General features: G+C 32.6%; 1 protein-coding gene across 1 annotated transcript; it reads left to right on the top strand.

Moving 5' to 3' along the window:
* Nucleotides 1–970: 970 nt before the first annotated feature.
* Nucleotides 971–2,447, top strand: LOC149163034 (uncharacterized). The gene is made up of 4 exons (XM_089435904.1): nt 971–1,100; nt 1,210–1,527; nt 1,872–1,920; nt 2,010–2,447. Exons 2-4 carry the CDS (start codon nt 1,236–1,238, stop codon nt 2,191–2,193), a joined length of 525 nt encoding a protein of 174 aa, XP_089292030.1. The 5' UTR covers nt 971–1,100; nt 1,210–1,235; the 3' UTR covers nt 2,194–2,447.
* Nucleotides 2,448–23,869: the final 21,422 nt, after the last annotated feature.

The following is a 23,869-nucleotide window of genomic DNA, read 5'->3' on the forward strand; positions in this document are numbered from 1 at the left end:
ATTATATATAACTATTTTATAAATTTCACAAAAAACTAGCTATATAACTCATAATACTTGAATTTAAGTTGTTGGGAAACAAATGGTTCACCAAACCACTTAAACTTAAATTCTTTGACAAAACAACATAACAAATTTAAAATTAAAATAAATTAAAAATATTTTTAAAAACAAACTAATATTTAAATATACAAAAATAGATAGAATTAATGAATATTTATTGATTAAAATAAAAGAATATTCACTTAGATTTTTTTTTAAGAATATTTAGGTAGGACACAACCGATGAAAATGAAGCATTGGTAGCCAATGAGACACGCTATTAGCTTCAGGAATTAATTAAGATGCTGATAAGAACAAGTAAGATAATGATTAATTAAATTAATCAAAATTCACATAACTTTATTTTTTCAGATACATGATGAGATGGAATATGAACTTTCAGTTGACAACTCAACCGTTTGAAGAGTTCACAAACTATGGAAAATGCTTACAGAAAGGTAAGAAAAGACGCAACCAGCACAATAAATACCTTAAAATAGAAACTCGCCATTAAGGAGTCATAGAAAAGTATAATGATATGTAGAGAGAAGAATTCAGGCCAACGAAGTGATGAATATTTTGCTTGGTAAAATAGAATAAAGGGACATCAAAATGTCTCATAATCAGTCAACTCTGACAAAGAATCCCCTGCGCAGTTGATTTATATGAGCAGGCATGACCAGCCACATTATAAGGCTCTACTTTATAAAAGAAAAATCCTTGCAAGATGCTTCGTACGCACAGATTGAAAATAATTGAGAGTATAGATAAAACTGAACTGATTCTACTCTTTATTAAAAGATACAGAACATATACCAAATGTGATAAAAACCGAAAGAAGCCAACCTTATTCCAGGTCGAATTCGTAATCAAGTTAAGGTAAGATCTATGTATATCTATGAACGAATCCAAAGCATAATACGTGTATATCCATCTTTAAAATTCCACATCAAAACCGAATTGATTCATGTTTTCAACTCATTCCAGAGGTGTATATATACATTAAATTGGGCAGTAGTGAAAACATATCCAACTGAAGTAAAGTCGGGTGAAGTTCAGTGAGCTCTCACTGCTCACCCTCTATTGCTGTAAATTAATAAATATTTCCTGTATTTTATTTGTTGCTAGGCACTGAACTGAATTGTTCTTCATTTTGTTGTGGGTTAGATTTTTTTGCTGCAGAAGAAGAAGAAATGGCTGCTGCAAATAAACGTCAGCCACCTCCGGGATACCCAACTGGAGGAGATGCAAAGGAGGAACAAGCTCCTCCAGTTGGCAATAACAAGAAGGCCCAGCAAGCTAACGATGGGGATGAGGACGAAACTGATCGGGGATTTAGTGGAAGCTTCGTAATTGGTCGCCCTAAGCCCCGGTCATGTGAACGTTACCCTGGCCATGGCCTTATTCCTTTTGATGATTACGAACCAGTACCGCCTCGAGGGCGATACAACCCCGCTCCCGTCTATGACTATCCTCCTCCTCGTGGTAAGTATAAGCAGTAGTCATCAAGCTAGTGTAGTCTGTGGTGTGGATGGTTGGTTGTTTTTCTCATACTAAGTATACTTAGTAGTAGTTCTCATACCAGGTATTGTGTAGTAATTATCAAGTTAGTGCAGATAGTTGTCAATTTAATGTAGATTTTGTGGTAGGATGGTTTGTTGTTTTAGGTTTTATTGGATTTCATGTTATGATATATTTTTTTTGTAATGTGATTATTTATCTTGATTTTTAGGAATAGGAAGCAAATATTGTTCATGGACTAGTAAGTAGATTCAAAATTTGATTTCGCTATTAAACCCTATTTGTTCTTCGTTCTTTGTTCACACCAGGTCCTGCCCGTCATGGCTTCCCACCCCATGTATCGTATGAGGTTTCTGGTAAGGCTTACTTCATACTGTTTCTATCTTGCTGGGAGTTTCTGGAAAATAATCTTACGATGGAATTAATATAAATTTTTGGTGTGTAATTGATGAGGATGAGGTTGATTACGAAGTGGGATATGGGCATCAAGCTATTCGGAGGCCTCAACAATATTATCAGCGTCAAACTTATGTTGTTGACCAGCCGCCGCCGCCGCCTCCCCCTCGTCGTCGCCCTGTGTACCCTCCACCGGGCAACTATTATGTCAGGGATGAGTATGCGCGATACTAAGTTTGGTTAGAGTAAGGTCATATATAGCTGTGATGCACTGTGGCTACTTGTATGTGAATTGGATACGTGGTTATGTTAAATTTATAACTAAGTGCTGGTGCGATAATCTTAGGTCTGTATTGTGTTTAGTGGAGTCTTGTGTTTATTTATGCTCATCTGTAAGTTCGTTATAGCTTTTTCGAGCTTTTCCTGAGAGAGTGTCTATTTACAGCAGTACTTATAAATGAAAATAATAGCTTACTGGTTTTCGTAAACGCAGAACCCATGCAGCCGAAGATGTTTTTTTTAGCTGTGTATATACGTTTTATGACTGACCCATCACGCTCGGACAAACTATTCGCTGTTCATAAATCTTCAAGAATATATATATATATATTTCTTAATATATTTAATTTTTTAAAGTTAAATGTTATATATAATTATATCAGAAATTGAGTATTGCGAGGACTGTAGTATTTATTTTTATTAATTTATATTATTAATAAATAAGAGTTGAGGAAGATATTCAGTTTTAAGTTTCCGCTAAATTGTTAGGAAATATGAGGACATATCAAGGATTGGTTAAATTATTTGGAAATATGAAGAGATATTAAGGATATGATCAACTTTAATTATAAGATTAAAAATAAATAATATTGTTTTATTATTAGTCAGCTGTTATTAGTTATATAGTGAAATTAAGTGCCAAGACAATTTTAAAACACCCTGGGTACCAGAAATTTGTTTTTTTTTGGAGAGAAATTAAAAAATAAATAATATTGTTTTATTATTAGTCAGCTGTTATTAGTTATATAGTGAAATGAAGTGCCAAGACTATTTTAAAACACCCTGGGGTACCAGAAATTTGGTTTTTTTTGGAGAGTAAAGGTATTTTCTCTTGTAGTACTAAATTTTCTAGCTATCAATAGATGGTTTTCTTATTATTATTTTTTAAAATATAAATTTAAGATTTTAAAGAAATTTAAGTAATTTTAGTGTTTTTTTAAGATAAATTAATTATATTTTTAATAAATGTTAATAATTTTTGTTGTCATCAAAATCCATATATATTAGCTGATAAATATAATATTGGTTTAGTCATATGAATTTAATCACTAGTAAAATTTATGATAAGTATCAAAACACTTACATGATGATTTATCTTACATTTCAAACATTTGAAAAACCATAAAAATTAACTAATATCAAACTTTATTTTAAACTAATATTTATTAAAAAAATTGAGTTAAAACATATAATACATTTAAAAAACATCTAAAGAGATTCTTAACCATGGAGATTCACCCCATTTTACTATGGAGATTAGTAACTTATACATATACTTTGTTACAATACCATGGCTTATCGTACCCAAAATATTGTAACTCATTTAATATCACACTTATTCATACGACATTTTTTTAGATTAATCAATTTAATTAAAATAATATAATGGGCATAACTACTTTAGAGATAAACCTCAAATTTTGATCTATGACTACTATTAAGAATATTCTAGAATATCCTATAGAGATTAAATCTCTATCAGTTATCAACTAATTATTTATAATTAAATTGAAATTAATAAAATCACATTTTAAAATAAACATATCTATATAGATAACTACAAATAATATAATATTTATTAAATAATATATATATATATATATATAGATATGAAATTTAAAATATTTTTTATCATAAAACATGTGTTAAAATAGATTTTTGAATACATACTTAAGTGAGTGTAATTAAAGACATCATGATCAAATTAAGTTCAAAGTGATGCAGAGCATATTGATTAAATTTAAATTTCAAAACATAATTGTTGTCCTTTTTTGTGTAATGGTGTACCAAAATCTAATCTATTATAAGACTGTTATTTCTTGTATAGAGTTAATTGGCAAATAATGAACAAGAAAAAAACATAAAGAAATGAACAAAATAACTAAATCTAAACAAGACCCTTAGTTAGAGTGTGATAACAAAGAAAATAGAAGAAGGCAATAAAAGAGGTAAGGAAGCAAGAATTCTCTTTACAGCTTTGTGAAAAGAGTTACAAAGTTTCTTACATATGCTAAAGTAAGTTGATAGCAAGAAAAAAACATAAAGAAATGAACAAAATAACTAAATCTAAACAAGATCCTTAGTTATAGGTAATAACAAAGAAAACATAAGGCAACAAAAAAGGTAAGGAACAAGAATTCTCTTTATAGCTTTGTAAGAGAGTTACAAATTTTCCTAGAGATGCTAAAGTAAGTTGATAGGGAAGAAAACCTTATGCCTCTCCTAAAGGAATGTCCATTTTCCATCTCCTAGCAAGAAAGATGTCTCGTCAAATAAGTTCTACTAAAGCTCCCAATGTTGAGTTCTATGAACCCAAGGCAATGCTGCAATTTGGCAACATAACTTTGTTTGGGCTTCTTTCTTATTTTGGTCTCAAATCCATTGATATATATAGACCAAATCCCATGCCTTTCCTCCCCTTGGCTCATTGATGAGATTTTATCCTTGAGTGAGTTAGTGGGAGACAAGAGGATTCCTTTCCAGGCTCCTTAAAGCCACTTCAATTGTGTAGTGGCTTTAGAATGAGCTAGCTAACTTTGTCCATACAATAGGTGGTTTCTAATTTAATGTGATTTGACCAGCAATGGATAAGATGCCACTTCGGTGAATCCATAAGACTATTGAAGAAATAGTCATAGTGATCCAAGCAAATTGTTAAGGCGATTTTGTGTAGATTGATTTATTTTTTAAATGGAAAACTTTAGAATTTTTGGTTTTTCTTTTATTATTTATGATGTTTTTCAACATTGCTAGTACACTTACACATTCCATTTTTTAGTGTTGGGTGTCTTGGATACGGGAATTGAGTGTACAAATTTTTAGCGATAACAATTGCTTCCTTATTTGTGAGAATAGGGGAAAACATATAACCGAAATACATCACATTTTTTTCCGTGACAATGAGACTTGTTGACTTCTTGGGAGAGAGATCCTAGTTTGGAGAGAGAATAAGGTGTATTGAAGAAGAGACCATAGAATCCTCTGATGATAGAATGCATTTACAATATACATATGAGGTGGGCATGTCCCAAGCTCATGACTATGACTTTGACTATTATGGTTACATTGGTACATAAGATGAATCTTATCACTACTAAAGTAGATGATTGCTTCGGGCATCTTTTATAGAAGATGGAAAGGCTGGCACATATTCCCACATGTTAGTTTTTGGAGTTTAAGCTAGCAGTACATAGGTGATCTAGTCTCTATGACATCTAAGTGGCTAAAGAACATGAGATCTCCAAAATCCATAAAAAAATTCACGACACTAAAAAATACCTTAATTAAATTAATTATCTAATATTTAATTATTTCCTAAATTAGAAAAATTGATTAATTAAAAAATAATTAAAGTAAATCGATTTTTTGATAAAAACTTCTTTTAATGGAGTCAAAATGATCTAACCCATTCATCGAGATTAGACCTAGGTTGTTAGTTTCACTGAGAGATTATGCGTTTACAGAAGTACTTGTAAATGAAAATAATAGATTACCGGTTTTCGTAAACGAGGACACATGAAACTGATGGTTTTCTTATTAGTCCCTGCCATTTGGCAATGGCTAGGGACTATAGTAATCCAAATTGGTTGATTTAGCATTAGTTTGAAGTGCTATTTCGGTGATTACGGTGGTTAGAGAAAAGTTTTTAAATGCGCCATGCGAGGGTAACCAAACTCTTCTGCTTTGCCATGGTTTGCCATCTTATTTGGCCTCTTCCCGAGGCGGGAGAGGCCGAAGCATAGGCTATCTTCCTTTGCCGTGTTTATTATTGTGACCGTCAGGCATTAATGTTAACATTACTTAACATTAGTTTGGATTTTTTGCAGTTTGAATTATTTGCAGTTTCAGTTTTGGCATATTGGCAGGCAGGTGTTCTGCATGCAGGTGCTGCAGGTGTTCTGCATGCAGGTACCGGGGATTTTCATAACGCTGCTCCTATCAGATACGGCTACTTCCTGTTCGATCAAATCCAATTCCATAGCCCGTTCCGGAGCCACAATTGATAATGCAATTGACCCTGTACCAGTTTCTTTTATTGAAGTTCCAATTCCAGTCCCAAAGCAAGCACTACCAGGAGCAGCAATAGAGGCATAGGTGGGGGTTTCACCTTATCCCATGGTGGGAGCAGCAGGAACAAAGGCGGGGGCAAAGCCAACACCTTGCAAAGCATACCTCGTAATTTGATGGCCCATTTCAGATCTTCCCATTCAGTGCAGTGCGCTGGCGGGCACTACTTATGCTCGAACTGCTGCATTCACCTCTGCCTCCACTTATGGCTTTGATGGCTTAGCCCCCGCTACAAGTGCTGGGTGAGCAACTGGATCATTCACTGGTGCTGGATACATATCTGTACGAGATGCGGAGCAGCAATAGAGGCATAGGCGGGGGTTTCACCTTATCCCATGGTGGGAGCAGCAGGAACGAAGGCGGGGGCAAAGCCAACACCTTGCAAAGCATACCTCGCAATTTGATGGCCCATTTCAGATCTTCCCATTCAACGCAGCGCGCTGGCGGGCACTACTTATGCTCGAACTGCTGCATTCACCTCTGCCTCCACTTCTGGCTTTGATGGCTTAGCCCCCGCTACAAGTGTTGGGTGAGCAACTGGATCATTCACTGGTGCTGGATACATATCTGTACGAGATGCAGAGCAACAATAGAGGCATAGGCAGGGGTTTCACCTTATCCCGTGGTGGGAGCAGCAGGAACGAAGGCGGGGGCAAAGCCAACACCTTCAAAGCATACCTCGTAATTTGATGGCCCATTTCAGATCTTCCCATTCAACGCAGTGCGCTGGCGGGCACTACTTATGCTCGAACTGCTACATTCATCTCTGCCTCCACTTCTGGCTTTGATGGCTTAGCACCCGCTACAAGTGCTGGGTGAGCAACTGGATCATTCACTGGCGCTGGATACATATCTGTATGAGATGCTGGTGAAACTACCTGCTTTGCCTGAGTCGACATGGCCCCCTCGATCGTAGGAAGGGGAAGGTAAACTGGCATGGTCCCATTTATGCCCATATAGGTTATAGGTAATCCCAATAGGAATAGGTATGTCTCCGCGCTTGGATTTTCGACTGATACTAGAGGGGATGAGCTTGCCCAGAGGGCATTTGAAGATATCCCAAAGCGAAGCGAACACACCTCTATTTCATTCCTGTAAGACAGGGGGCGACATAAATCCTTCAGATTACCTTACCGCTATAGGAGTTCCGATAGCTTTAAGACAGGTGCTTAAGTTTTCTTTCAATCAACTAGGGGACTCATTTAAACCTCTTAAGCAAGGGCGACCAAGCAGCTCAAGATTGTTGTTCAGTTGTTCCCCGGTTTTGAAGCCCGCCCCAAACTCTTAGCTGCTACTGATCCTTACCAGCCAACCTCTTCGATTGATCGAGTCGAGACCAGCAAGCAGGAAGCTACGGCTTAAAAGCCAGGTTGTTTGGATTCTATGCAAATCGATATCTATCCATTCTAACTGCTCACTACTAAAGGAGTCATTGCCTATTCATCCTGGCTTCCACCTCCTCCGTTGCCCACAGCCAGGTACACGGATGTAAGGTGACACTTGGTATTCATGCGGTAGCATGAAGTCCAGCTGCAACGACTTTTATATTTTTATATATTCTAATTGTTATATTATTTTAGTTAATAATTTTTTTATATAACTTTTAATTATTAGTTTTTTCTTTTTATTACCACCTGGTTTTCAAAATCTCGATGCTTCTTTTTCAGGGAAGCCAGTTATGGTGGCTTTGTTTGCAATGTTGTCCAAAACAACAAAAATGTAGGTTTTGATAACGAGTATCCCACTGCCCATTTTTAAAATCTCTGTGCTTCATTACTGGGAAAGTGAGTTATTGTGGGTTTGGGAAAGTGAGTTATTGTGGGTTTGTATGCAGTGCTGTCCAAAACAACAAAAGAACATGTTTAATTCAAAGTAATCTTACTGACCATTTTCAAAATCTCTGTGCTTCATTGTTGGGGAAGTGGGTTATGGTAGGATTGTATGCAGTATTGTGCAAAACAACAAAAGGGTATGCGTACTTTTTAAGTATTCTGTGTCTATTGTCAGTATTGTCAAAATCTCTGTCATTGCTGGGAAGTGGGCTATGGTGGGTTTTGATACAATATTGTCAAAACATCGAAATGGTAAAGTTTATTTCTAAGTATTCTTAATGCCCATTTCCAAAATCTCAGTTCTTCATTGTTGGGAAATGGGTTATGGTGGTTTTGTATACAAATGCTGGCAGGTAAATGAAAATATTGCTTTTGGGAAGTTAAGGGATATGAGGTGGAAGGATAGCTAGAAATTATGTTATCCATGCCCTGCAATTGTGTGAAGAGTTCATCTTTGCTACACGATGAAATTGCAATTAAAACCAAGTGACGGAGTAGCTGCAGGCAGAGCTTGGTCAATGAATGAGGCGGCTTTGATGTGCCAACAACAAGGACTAGTTTCTAGTTTTGTCCCTCCGTTGAATTTTGCAATGGTAGATAAGGGGGTTTATAGATTAGGATTCCCCAACCATGCAAACTTTCCGTTTTTGAAGACCTTGAAGCTTCGCTCTATAATGTAAGTAGTATGGATTGAACTCAAAATTCTTTTCATTCTTATTGTTTTCAATGAACATTGTTAGCTATGCTTTACTGTTTGTTTCTGTTAATAGTGAAGAATGTTCTTTCTTTGTTTGGAATTCGCTAGAAGAAAATGTAAGGGTATTGCTATTCAGACACCGGAAAAGAGGGGAATAACTAAGATGCTCAGGTTCTATTCTTTGTGCAATTAATGGACATGAAAACAATCATGGGAAGATTCAGATGTTTTCTATTTCATTTGGCTTTATTGACTCTAATCCATTTCTTTGAGGGTTCGTCTGTGTTAGTTTTGGTTTGCCTAGAAAGTTGTAACTTGTAAGCACTTTCTGTTTTTCTCTCCAATAGGAATTTTTTTCCTTTTTTTCTTTTCGTTTTTGTATGTATGTATATTCTAACTTGTGATATAAATATACATATTACTCCCCTGGTCGGGGTCAACAGCTAAATCCCTGGTATTAGCAAAAAATGAGTCAGAGTCTTCTTTGGTTATATCTTTCCTTCATTGAGCAATATACCTTAATACTTTCCAAAAAAGGATTACAAAAAGGTCTCCAAAATTTCTGTCAAAGTTGTGAGCACTTTTGTTTTCATGACAACTACATTTAATTTTTTGTGAAAATTTAGATAATACAACATTGCAAATGGCTGACGAAATATAGAACAATATGCTAACAAAACTGTCTACATTGAATGTACGCCAGTTATCTCTGTCCCGAGCCTTGTCCTGAAGTCAATATGAAGTTTCTACGAGCTGAAGAAATTCAAATCTTCCAGTTTGGAATAATATGTTATAAGGTCGGTAACTTTCAAAAACCAACCTTCTTTCTTTAATCGGAGCTGTTATATGATAACTTTCTTTTGTCTTGTTTACACGCTTCGAATGCAATATTTTTCTATTGGAAAACATATCCAAACGTACGTTAATAACCCTGTATCCTTATTCAAATTAATTCTTATCAAGTAACCGCATACCTTGTAAATTGGGCCTCTTAGTGCCTGTTGATGCCTTGAAAATCAATACAGCAACAATGGGAGATAACCACCCGGTCCGGACCTTAAAGCAGCTCCTTTTCCATTTGGTGTGGTGGCTCCGATTGGTTTAACTAGGTCCAGTTACCTTCTCCCTATAGCTATTGGTTAATGATGTATCTTTCACTACCAATAGTTAGGGATATCAGATCACTTCTTCTTGTTGATCAGGCAAGAGAATGACCCTTAAGCTGATTTGGGTTCAGCTAAGCCACAACTAAAATTTTGCCTCTTTGAGGAGAGGACTTAAAAGAATGTAGAAAATACTCTAAATGCAAGCTTATTTTATGATGCAAGCAAAAGAAACTAATCTAAGTCGTATCTTAATTAGGCAGATATAGATCTAACCCAACTAAGAGCAAGATAATTAAAGTATTGGGATTTAAATATGTCTTGTTTATAATGAATATCAAGTTAATGAAGTAGTTCAATTAACTGATATTATGGTTACCAAAACACATCCTATTGAAACCTCTTAACTGAAATAATAAACCAACAACATTCAGGAAGTAGTTCACAAAAATGATATTAATTATCAAATCAGTAAATCCAATAATTGAATAATGATATGTGGAAATAGTTCACAACACATTACCATTCAATAAATCAGTTTTATAAGACAGATTTCTGAGTAAGTAGTTACTCAAAAATGAGAAATTAATTCATAAAAACAGAGATACATAATAACAACATTGAGACAAATTACCCATATTGACAATAGTGCACAAACATGAATAAAATGACACATTCCTGTTACCATAAAAATAAAACTGATATTTGAAATAGTAGTATTAGAAATACCAATTTATTGCATCCATCTCTCTGTCCCTGGTCTCCAACAGCTCTTTACATTGCTTGAACTTCTACTTTCAAAGCTAAAGCCACAATAGTGCAAACTTTGCCCTTCATGCATAATTCAAGATACAAAGGGAAAATCCTCAATAATCCCCAGATCTGAGATTTTCTCTCCTCTCTCCTACAATTCTAAATCTCTATTACAGTAGTGTTTTTAGAAGTCTAAAATTGTAGAGGAGAGAAACCTCTATTACATTCTGCAATCTGCTATTTATATTATTTGTGAAGGAATTTTGGAGAGGAGAGTTTGTTGAAGAGAAATATGCCAAATCCAAATTTATTTGCTCAAAAATTCTAATATTCAATTGCTGGAACATTCTTATTGACTGAAATCTTTTTCTCCATATTTCTTCCACTGTTTTCCTGCAAAAGGAAATTAAAATAAATTAAAATGCAAAAAATAAAATCAAAATGTCATTGGTGGCATTTAAAACAAATCCAATCAAATACAATTGAAAATAAAATGTAAGCTTTCTATTGATGCTTGGGATGGTTTTAATTGGCCAAGAATATCATTGACGAGCGAATCTGCAATTAGAAGAGGCTTTGGACAAATGAAAATGCAGAAAATAACTGAGAAAATTGATTTTGTTTTATAAATTCGGATCTTGATCTTCTGCATGATTTTTGACCCAATTAATGATCAAGTCTGTTAGTGAAACCTCCTCAGAAATATTCTCCTTGATTTTATCTTTCCAATGAGCCATTCTGGGCCTTATTTGGTCAAGTATAACTCAATCTATGAGCCTTCAAAGTTGATGGATCAAATCTAGCATGAATCTGGAAATTCTTTTGATGAGCTAAAATGTCAAAATTCTTATTAAAAATTAAATCCTAAATTAAAATTCTAATTAATTCTAAATTAATTGTTAATTATAAACTAAACTAATTATTTAACAAACTATTACTAATTAAAATTAATCTAACTAACTAATATAATTAATTATTTTATAACTAATTAACATCAATCAAAATAATAATTTAATTTTAATTTAATTAAATTAATTAAATTCTATATATTAATTAATTTATCTAATTTAAAATTTAATATATTAAATATTTAAACAACTAAACCTATTCTCACCATACTATATTTAATCATTTTAAACTAAAGCTATTATCACCATACGTTATTACATAAACCACTTTAAAACCATGAATGTAGATATTAACGTGAAAGTCAAACCTTGACTTATCGGATTGGAGGAGGAGTGGTGTCGGGTGCATAAAACTTATATCAAGTAAAGACTTCCGATGCGATTCAAATGAATTTTAAACATTGGTTAATTCCCCATTGCCCTTTGGTTAATCGGCGATCGAGGACATGAATCCATCGGGGTTTGAAAAATGTGTCAAGTGAAAAACCCCCGATGCGATGTGTGTATTTTTTATGATCGGATCAGGAGGATTGAGTCTATCAGGGTTTTTAAAAATGTGTCACTCAAAAACTCTTGATACGATCAAAGCCTCCAATGCGATCGGAAATTTTTTATTATATATTTTTTTATATTGATATTTTATGTATTGAATTTTATTTTAATTTAGTTAGTTATTAATTAATTTAATTAATTTAAAATTTAACATTAAATATCAACTTTATTTTGGTTTTATTTTATGAATTTTAGTTTCTAAACTACAGCCACTTGGATAATAAATAAAAAGAATAAAAATAAACTACGGCCACTTGAAAAATAAAAAGAATAAAAATAAAATACAGCCACTTGGAAACTTTGGGTTTTCGAGATTAATAATAAATTTGGAAATTGAATTAAATTTCTAAAATCTTGTTGTTTCATGATTTGGCAGCATAACTAAAAATGGAAAAATGTTAGTAAAAACTCACTACGGGTTAATATTTAAAATGAATGCATTATTGAATTAATTTATTTACAAAATGTAATATTGTACATTTTATGCATTTTTAATCCAGGCTAGATAAATGATGAGACTTCAAAGGAGTGTCATTTATGAACGAGTTGACCAAATGAGGCAAAACAAGCGTCAATGGGAAGCTTATAAAAAATCGATTTCAACAAAGCAATCAAAACAAGAATCCAAAGAAAATGAAAAATTAACAAAAGCATAGGATAGTCAATTAAATAAAAATCCTAAATGACGTTTAGCCAAAATTTTATAGAAAGGGTCTCCATTATTTGAGTTGAACAAGTCAATAATGGGGGGGGTTGTGTTTTTACCACAACAATGGCGGCACACGGGAGAAGAACCAGTTATCTCTGTTTAATATAAATGAGATTTTCCTAAAATTAAAGTAAAAATAATTAAAGAAGAGAGAATTATGTTTGAAATGCTTGACTAGGTTCATTAGTCTGAATAAAAACAAGAATCATCTAACTGTAATTTTTCTCAAAATTCCTCATAAATTAAAATATTGCAAAACTCTATTTCAGCCATTAATTAGTTGTATAGATAAGTCAGGGGTCACTTTACAACTTAGCTTTTAAAATATACTCAATTGTCACAGGTAGAGCCACTAATGCCAGCAAACATCTATAGTCTCGACAGGGTTACCTTTTAATCATAAATGATTCAGAATCCCATCTATTTAAGAATTATTGATCTAGAGATAAATCCATCTATATATGTTTATTTTCTTTGAATTTTTATTTTTTATTTTTCTTAAAAGCCATTGTCCTGGTTTGGTAGTCAGATAGTTGACAATGCCATTCACTGGTTATAATTGGACTGAACAAGTTCGCTCGTGATGAGACCCGTTGTCTTATAATTGTTTGCAATCATAAGCCATTACCCTGGTTTGTTTGGAAGTATTGGTAATGTCAACCTATTTTTCCCTTATGATCATGGTAAGCAGGCTCATGATGAGACCTCTTATCTTTTAAGTTTAAATATATTTCTGCATTATACTCTAGAAAAATAAGACTCTTTGGGACAAGGAGAATCATTGACTCCTTAAGAGTTAAGAATGACAATTTCAGAGTTAAAGGTGCTTCGCTGTAAAGTGTCTTTACTTGGTTAAAAATAACTTTTCTTAACTGATAATAGAACTTTGAAAGATCTTAATAAAATATTGAAATCTCAAAATTATTACAATTTTGATGAAAAAGAAATTTCTCCAAATTTTATGATACTTTGTCAACTTCTGTAAATTGGCAATTTTTTCCTTAAGTGTGTCTACCTTTATAATAATAAAATCAAACTTCACTAAGAGATTTAAGAAAAAGCTAATAGGTGACTATTAACAATTTTTTTCCATGTATGCTGACCATTGTTATGTAACAAGTAGGCCTTCCATATAAATAATGGCAAAGTCATCAAAATAAAAATTGAAATCCTAAGGAAAAGAATTTTTATGCTAAAATGAGAAAGAAATCAGTAAACAAAAATAAAAACGAAGAAATCTTAAAAATGGAAAGGAAAATCCAAGTTTCAAAAGATAAACTCAAACAAGAATGTTTATACCAATGTCTCAACAATATGAAGAAAAAGAAAGTAATCGCGTAATCATTTCCTCTTATGTTGAGATTTAGAAAAATCATACCTTTCAGGGTTGTAAATGCTTTAGGTTTTTTGGATAGCAATGACGATTAAAATTCAGCCACAATGAAAACTTTCTGTCTGATATTATTCTTCTTGTTTCAAAGCATCATCTTAATCATTTTCTAATAAAAGGAATGCTTAAAGAAACAAACTAAAGGTTCATAAACTTCCTGGTATAGTTGTTTTGACGAAGATTATCGCTGCTTCTTGAAATAAATCCAGGAGAAGAGTATAAGACCTCGAAAATATGATTCGACAGAGGATTGAAAGCTTCAAATGGAGAACTGCAAAACAAATTTTTTATATCAGCAAAAACAAAACTGAAACTAAAGTAACGAAATGGAAATTAATGAAAGTGGGTACATGAATCTTACCATTGGATAATTTCTTTTGATCTTACCTGAAAGGTATCAGTTTCTCCAAACTAGCTGACTTCTTATTTTAATTAACATTAAAAACATGAAGAAGTCAAACTAACCGAAATCCTGTAACCCAAAATCATTATTTATTTTATTTAAACTAAAGCAAGCAGTAAAATGTAAAAATGGAATGCTTAGTGCTCAAGGGAGTTGAAATTAAAACAAATGCATCAAAAATGAGAATGAGAATTTGCAGTAATGACTGTTTCTCAAAATATTATAAGTTTCATATAAATTCCATGATTTTATAAATTGTCCAGAATCAAGACCAAATCCAAGATAATAAAATTTAAATATGAAGATAGAGAGGTCTTGAATTCCATTTTTAATTATGGAATTATATATTTAAAACTGAAATGTATGAGAAATCAAAATGGTTTAAATATGTTGCAAATTGGTCATTAATTGCTTTCTTACCATAGTGGTTACCCAAGCTCGCTTTTAAAATAACACATCGCTGTATCGGATGATTCGCATCACATGTCTCTTCACCATTCTTGAATTTTAATTTGCAAGACTTCACTTTTGTTGCTATGCCATATATCGATTAAATGTTAATGGCTCAAAGGCATGCATTGGAAGCTATCGCATCAGAGATTGCAATGGCAAATTGCCGATAAGAACATGTGCAATGAAATGAAGCGATCGCATCATTAAATAAATATTATATCAGGGATCGGAGAATATTTACATTGTGCTTCCCGTATCGCAAAACGCACATCATAGATTCATAGAAGTGACGTGAGCATAAAAAATGTGATGAAATAATTGCAATATCAGCGATGCGATGGATGATGTAGCTAATCGGCAATCGGAAAACTTTGGGTACCCGATGTAACACAACATATTTCTTGCGATGCCGATATGCGACGAAGAGTAGACCCGATAACTTTTTATGATGGGATTTCAATAACATATCGGATCCGAGACATCGGCCCTTTTAAAGTTTTGCTCCTACCATTATTGCAATTGAGAGGACGCGATATTTTTTATGAATTTGATTGGAATTTCATATTGGGTCCGGAATTATGTGTTCATTGCAATATCGGTAAAGTCGATTATCGGAGATCGGCGATTCATGATAATGGAAGTATACTTCAACTGCAAAGCTCCGATATGCGAAATGAGATATGGCATATGAGTAAGATAATACATCGGAGGTATTTTATGAACAATTTGTTATCAATAGAAATGTTAAGAACTACTTCCGATGAAATCTTATGATGCAAATGGTCTTATGATATTCCTTGAAATTTCAATTGGGTTTTCTAAGTGAATAAAAGCAACGTTAAAGAATGTTCAAATTCTAATGAATCAAAAGTAAAATTTCCCTGAACCTGTTGCAAATTTGAAATGGGTTTACTGCTTACTTCAAGTTTTTGAAAACAAATGAAAATCTGTAAATAAAACAGAACATGAATAAAAAATAACCTAAGGAAAAGAGAAACTAATAAGAGATGAGGACGAACTTTGTAAATGCGTACCTGGAAGGAAATTGTCTGCAGATTTTACCTCATAAATCTTCAAATTCCTCCTTTGATTAAAATCATCTCATTGTTTATTCTAAATCTAAGTGTGCAATCAGCCTGAATGAAATCAATTTATTCATGTTCAGAAAATATAAAATTTACCAGAAATAAATATAAAAATAGGCTCCCCTTTTGAATTGAAACAACAATTTATTATCTCTGCTTATTCTGAATAACTTGAGAAGAAACCATATTGTTATAGCGACTGTTCAATAATACCTTTAGTAAATGAATATGATGAGTTTTGTAGCATCAAATAATAAACTAAAGATCAAAATGGGATAAAGCCACTAATTGTGGAAAAATATCAAAACAGATTTGAAGGTGTGCACACAGTAGAATAGACATCCTTAACAAATTTCAAGGAATATGAATTTCATATGATTACCGCAAAAGATTAGACTGAATACTAATGATTGAGTCAGAATTAAGCTTATCATAGACAGTCATACATTCCATGGGATAATGAGATCATGAAGCTCTTATATCCTCAACCTTTATCATATAAATTCCAAAAGAAAATCTTAGAAGGAAATCTCGAAATGAAGAAAAGTGGTTTTGAGGCAATCGATGCCAAGTGCAACCTCAATTGAATTTAATCAAGACCTTATTCAAAGTAAGTAGAGTAGAGGTATTGCTGCAAGAAATTTTAAAAGGAAAGCAAGAATTAAAAATTTCTGATAAGGAGAAAATGTTTTAGTGAACATGCATGAGAAGGCTGATTGCTTTGTTTTATTTTTTAATCTACAAAACTGTTAAAAACAAATTAACTATACAAAACAAACAAACAAAATTAATTCTACTCCTATTCTAACCATATACATGAAAATGACTAGGTATAGTCATATTTCCAGTGTAGCCATTTTCTCATTTTAATTGCTGCATGTATGTACAGTTCAAATGTTAGTAATAAAAATACAAATCTAATTAAACTAAGAAAATCAAATATGAAATCAGAATGTACAGTTATTGTTAGCAATTTGATTAAAATCTCCTTCTCTTGAATTTTTCTTTCCAATTCAATACCAATTGGATCACAAAAATCTGGATGGATTTCCATTAATGATTGGGAAATGTTCAAAAGAGGAGATGACAGGCCGAATTGTGGATATGGGTTTTCAAATTCAAAGGCCTGGAAAAAATTGTTAGTGTTATGTACAAATGTTAAGCTATTAACAATCTCCTTTGAGAGAAAAATTTCCAAATATTTTTCAAATAAATTAATGAAAAATGGATGGAAATCTTTCAAATGAAATGGAAAATTATTAATTGAATTGAATTGCTGGCCAGATTGCAAAAATACATTCTCTTGTTCACATTGCCTTTGAAAAAATAGAAGCTTTTGATGAAACATTAGCATTGATTGAAATTGAAATATTAATATCTTTTGATGCTCATGATTATAATATGAAACTTCAATTTCCCAATCGGGCAATGCATCAATTGAGTGTTTGATAGTAAGGTGTTCAATATGCCAGCGAAAAGTGGGAAAATTTTGCAAAATAAAATCAGAAAATAAATCTAAATTTAAACAAAATAATTGTGAAAGAAAAACTAAAATGAAATCATTATTTGTACAACTAATGTTACAGCACAATTGGGATTATTTTGAAATAATTTCCTTTTCATAAGGATTGGTCAGAATTATGGAATTTGAGTAATTTCAAATTCCAACTTGTGAACTAGAAAACGAATTATGATTATGAGTAGGGATGAGAGTTTGATCATTATATGAATCATAAATTGGGATGTTTCCTCGAATAGTGAAATCATGAAGATAATTTGCTACTCTAAAATGAGGATTGGTTGGGATAATTTCTAAATTAAAGAATTTCCCATTCTCAAATGTTATCCGAAATTTATCATGAGGATTCTCTTGAAAAGAATAGAAATCAACATCCTCAATGTCAGAGTAATTATCATAAATGACTTCACAATATTCTCTACAATTCCCTTCTATCTCATCCAATATATCCAAACAAGGAGGAACAAGAATTTCATGTTCATTAATGGCAAAAGAATCATCATTAATTGCTTCTCTATCTTGATAAAAACTTAATGGTAATTGATTTAGATCAGCCTCTGTATTTTCTGAAATATCATTAACACCAAGAGGGGAAAAATTACCATCATTAAAAATATCAGGATAAAGGGAAAAATGTGAACCTGAAACAATGTATTTAAAAGTGTCTCTATTTCAGAACTCTTGTGCATTATGCTCATTGTAAATTTCAGATTGTAGATCATTCCTTTGCGTGCTCATGCTTTCTTAAAGAAGGCTGCTTTGCTGCTCTGATTTCGGCATTCGCTCATCATGGAAAAATTCAAAAATTTGTACAACACGTTGCGTATTATTATTTACTTTGACTGCTGCTTGTACTTGTTGATTTGCGATCTGATTTTCTGAATTTACCTCAAAGTAACTTTCAGATTCCAAGGCAGCTCTTTCTTCAAAATTGTTGTTGTTGTCTTCTTGCATTTGAATAGAAATATTTTTCAAGCTTTGTGAAACCACTTCATCACAATTGATTTGCACATCCATGTTGGAATTCTCATTTATGTTAGAAGGGGATGAAACAAAATTTTAATTAATTTCATATGGATTGGGAATGGGAGGAAGAGAACAAATATATTCAAACCAATCTAGTGATTCTTCTTCTGTAGGTTTATCTTCATCTTTAAATCTTAAACAATTCAAATGAAATCGAATATTAAAATCATTAACGGACTCATTTTCAAATCTTCATAGATATTCAATTTCATCACATACCTGTTCATAATCGTAGCCGTCAAATTTACAAATGAAAATTGTAAAAAATTGATCCCAACTGTGGATTGAAGCAACTGGAAGAGTTCTACACCAGCTTCTCGCTTTTGCCGCAAATGTGAGAGTAAAAATTCTGCATAAAATGCCTTCATCAATCCCTTGAAAATCATAATTTGGAACATTTTGAATAAATTGAAAGACATGGTTAAAAGCAGAAGAATTTCTCTTACCATTGAACTTTGCGTGAGACAAGAGTCTTACCACTTAAGGTGGGGTAATGGAAGATGCACGTCCATGGATACAACTCCAAATTGGAAGTTTAAGAGGAGCCATCGTGATTAAATAAAGTGTTAAATTGAAAAGACTCCAATAGACAAAATATCTCAGGCCCTCCTTCTAGCGCCAAAATTGTTGATGCCTCGAAAATCGCTGCAACAACAATGGGGGATAACCACCCGGTCCAGACCTTAAAGCAGCTCCTTTTCCGTTTGGTGTGGTGGCTCCGACTGGTTTAACTAGGTCCAGTTACCTTCTCCCTATAGCTATTGGTTTATGATGTATCTTTCACTACCAATAGTTAGGGATATCAGATCACTTCTTCTTGCTGATCAGGCAAGAGAATGACCCTTAAGCTGATTTGGGTTCAGCTAAGCCACAGCTAAAATTTTGCATCTTTGAGGAGAGGACTTAAAAGAATGTAGAAACTACTCTAATTGCAAGCTTATTCTATGATGCAAGCAAAAGAAACTAATCTAAGTCCTATCTTAATTAGGTAGATATAGATCTAACCCAACTAAGAGCAATATAATTAAAGTATTGGGATTTAAATATGTCTTGTTTATAATGAATATCAAGTTAGTGAAGTAGTTCAATTAACTGATATTATCGTTACCAAAACACATGAGACCACTTAACTGAAATAATAAACCAACAACATTCAGGAAGTAGTTCACAAAAGTGATATGAATTATTAAATCAGTAAATCCAATAATTGAATAATGATATGCGGAAATAGTTCACAACACATTACCATTCTATAAATCAATTTTATAAGACAGATTTCTGAGTAAGTAGTTACTCAAAACTGAGAAATTAATCCATAAAAAATAGAGATACATAATAACAACATTGAGACAAATTACCCATATTGACAATAGTGCACAAACATGAATAAAATGACATATTCCTGTTACCATAAAAATAAAACTGATATTTGAAACAGTAGTATTAGAAATACCAATTTATTGCATCCATCTCTCTGTCCCTGGTCTCCAATAGCTCTTTACATTGCTTGAATTTCTACTTTCAAAGCTAAAGCCACAATAGTGCAAAATTTGCCCTTCATGCATAATTCAAGATACAAAGGGAAAATCCTCAATAATCCCCAGATCTGAGATTTTCTCTCATCTCTCCTACAATTCTAAATATCTATTACAGTAGTGTTTTTAGAAGTCTAAAATTGCAGAGGACAGTAGCCTCTATTACATTCTGCAATCTGCTATTTATAATATTTGTGAAGGAATTTTGGAGAGGAGAGTTTGTTGAAGAGAAATCTGCCAAATCCAATTTTATTTGCTCAAAAATTCTAATCTTCAATTGCTGGAGCATTCTTATTGACTGAGATCTTTTTCTCCATATTTCTTCCACTGTTTTCCTGCAAAAAGAAATTAAAATAAATTAAAATGCAACAATAAAATCAAAATGTCATTGCTGGCATTTAAAACAAATCCAATCAAATACAATTGAAAATAAAATGTAAGCTTTCTATTGATGCTGGGGATGGTTTTAATTGGCCAAGAATATCATTGACGAGCGAATCTGCAATTAGAAGAGGCTTTGGACAAATGAAAATGCAGAAAATAACTCAGAAAATTGATTTTGTTTTAGAAATTCGGAGCTTGATCTTCTACATGATTTTTGACCAAATTAATGATCAAGTCTATTAGTGAAACCTCCTCAGAAATATTCTCCTTGATTTTATCTTTCCAATGAGCCTCTTATTTGGCCAAGTGTAACTCAATCTATAAACCTCCAAATTTGATGGATCAAATGTGGCATGAATCTGGAAATTCTGTTGCTGGGTTAAAAAAATCAAAATTCTCATTAAAAATTAAATCCTAAATTAGAATTCTAATTAATTCTAAATTAATTGTTAATTATAAACTAAACTAATTACTTAACAAACTATTATTAATTAAAATTAATCTAACTAACTAATATAATTAATTATTTTATAAACTAATTAACATCAATCAAAATAATAATTTAATTAAATTAATTAAATTCTATATATTAACTAATTTATCTAATTTAAAATTTAATATATTAAATATTTAAACAACTAAACCTATTCTCACCATTAAATATTTAAACATTTTAAACTAAAGCTATTATCACCATACGTTATTACATAAACCACTTTAAAACCATGAATGGAGATATTAACTTGAAAGTCAAACCTTGACTTATCGGATCGGAGGAGGAGTGGTGTCGGGGGCATAAAACTTATATCAAATAAAGACTCCCGATGCGATTCAAATGAATTTTAAACATTGGTTAATGCCCCATTGCCCTTTGGTTAATCGGCGATCAGGGACATGAATCCATCGGGGTTTGAAAAATGTGTCAAGTGAAAAACCCCCGATGCAATGTGTGCATTTTTTATGATCGGATCGGGAGGATTGAGTCTATCAGGGTTTTTAAAAATGTGTCACTTGAAAACTCCCGATACGATCAAAGCCTCCGATGCGATCGGAAAATTTTTTATTATATATTTTTTTATATTGATATTTTATGTATTGAATTTTATTTTAATTTAATTAATTATTAATTAATTTAATTAATTATTAATTAATTAAATTAATTTAAAATTTAACATTAAATATCAACTTTATTTTGATTTTATTTTACGAATTTTAGTTTCTAAACTACAGCCACTTGGATAATAAATAAAAAGAATAAAAATAAACTACAACCACTTGGAAACTTTGGGTTTTCGAGATTAATAATAAATTTGGAAATTGAATTAAATTTCTAAAATCTCGCTGTTTCATGATTTGGCGGCATAACTAAAAATGGAAAAATGTTAGTAAAAACTCACTACAGGTTAATATTTAAAATGAATGCATTATTGAACTAATTTATTTACAAAATGTAATATTGTACATTTTATGCATTTTTAACCCAGGCTAGATAAATGATGAGACTTCGAAGGAGTGCCATTTATGAACCAGTTTACTAAATGAGGCGAAACAAGCGTCAATGGGAATCTTATAAAAAATCGATTTCAACAAAGCAATCAAAACAAGAATCCAAAGAAAATGAAAAATTAACAAAAGCGTAGGATGATCATTTAAATAAAAATCCTAAAAGACGTTTAGCCAAAAATTTTTAGAAAGGGTCCCCATTATTTGAGTTGTACAAGTCAATAATGGGGGGGTTGTGTTTTTACCACAACAGTGCCTCATAGAGTAAACTGCAAGGCTATTCTAATTTCTAACTACTGTGACAAGTAGATGCACTAAAACTCAACTGTTATGATATGCTTTATGATTGTATACTCTAGTTTGGAAGTTTCAAGTTATCCTGAAGTATGTTCTCAATTAAAGTTGTTAGATGGAATATGAACATTTGTGAATGGTTTTTTTGAAGTGTTCCCTAGTGTTCATGCTCTTATTGAACTTTTCTTTGATATTTTTGATGTCCTAAAGGATGAGTAACAACATCTTTATAAGATGAATTGAGTGATTACAAGAACCAAGTAATGGTGTGGTTGGGCTTCATAAGTAAAAGTTTGGTGTCTTCTATGAGTCTGTTAAGGTCTACAATTGACCGAGCAAAGAACACGACCTCTGTGTGAGGAATATCCAAGTGTGGAGTACCAAGGAAGGTATGTTTCGATGGTCATTTTGGTATCTTTTCATCAGAACTCAAAAGCCTTTTGCATGAGAAATATAGATAATGATAAGAATTTATAACGAAACACGAGAGATTAATGAAAAGCACTGATAGTCGTCATTTCTATGTGCAGGAGGGAGGAAATACAGGAGGTGGCCATTCCAAAAGTAAAGACAAAGCTGAGCTAACTGCTGTCCCTTTGACGGAAGACCGGAAACAAACCAGATCACAACGAATCAACCCAAGAAAGGACGCGGAGATACCAGCACGAAACATAAAAAGAAAGAAGTAACGCAGTATTAATGATTCTGCGAATCCCTCAGGATCTGAGATCCTGAGGGATCGCTATTTTGCCTATTTTCTGTACCTAGATATCTCCGCCATCTTCCCTATAAAAGGGGTAGCACTGTTGGCTTCAGAGAGGATCTTTTGGGGAGTGTAATTTCTTTTAAGGAAGATCAGGACTATGATCTTTATGTTCGGTTGAAGACTTGAGTTCCTGTAATTTTATTGCATGCTTTAATACAGACTTGTTCACTCTTTTATCTTTGAGCCTGGATCTATCTTAAGCGGTGTACCCCTGGAGGCTAAGGGCCCGGCCCTGGAGGACACTTTCTCTTGTATTATTAGGCGTGGTTTCCATGTGGTGTGTTCATAGACGTACTCTAGTAATCTGCTGTGTTTTGAGAATATTCTATTACATGCTCTGTTGTGATCAAGTCATTTCGTGTTCTTGAACTTTATATCGATTCTATGTTATTTTACCAATTCTTTAAGCATTGATTAATCCCTACAGGACACTGTTACTTTATTACAGAATTCTTCACGATTGTGTTTTGCATTATAACAAGTCATCTGGAAAGATCTGTTTTACATGGGTATCGAATGTGACTATTCTTTATTATGAGATACAGTCGTATGTGTTTCAACAGAAGCAGATTAAGTATGGTGTGTTTCTAAGGTTCTATAGTATTGTTCCATCATATAATATTGAGGGATTGGTGTTTTGATTGGCATGGT

This window comes from Pinus tabuliformis, chromosome 5_2 (genome assembly GCF_031772625.1).
Source record: "Pinus tabuliformis cultivar Carrire ecotype Pingquan chromosome 5_2, CPIR1, whole genome shotgun sequence".
Taxonomy (NCBI): Eukaryota; Viridiplantae; Streptophyta; class Pinopsida; order Pinales; family Pinaceae; genus Pinus; species Pinus tabuliformis.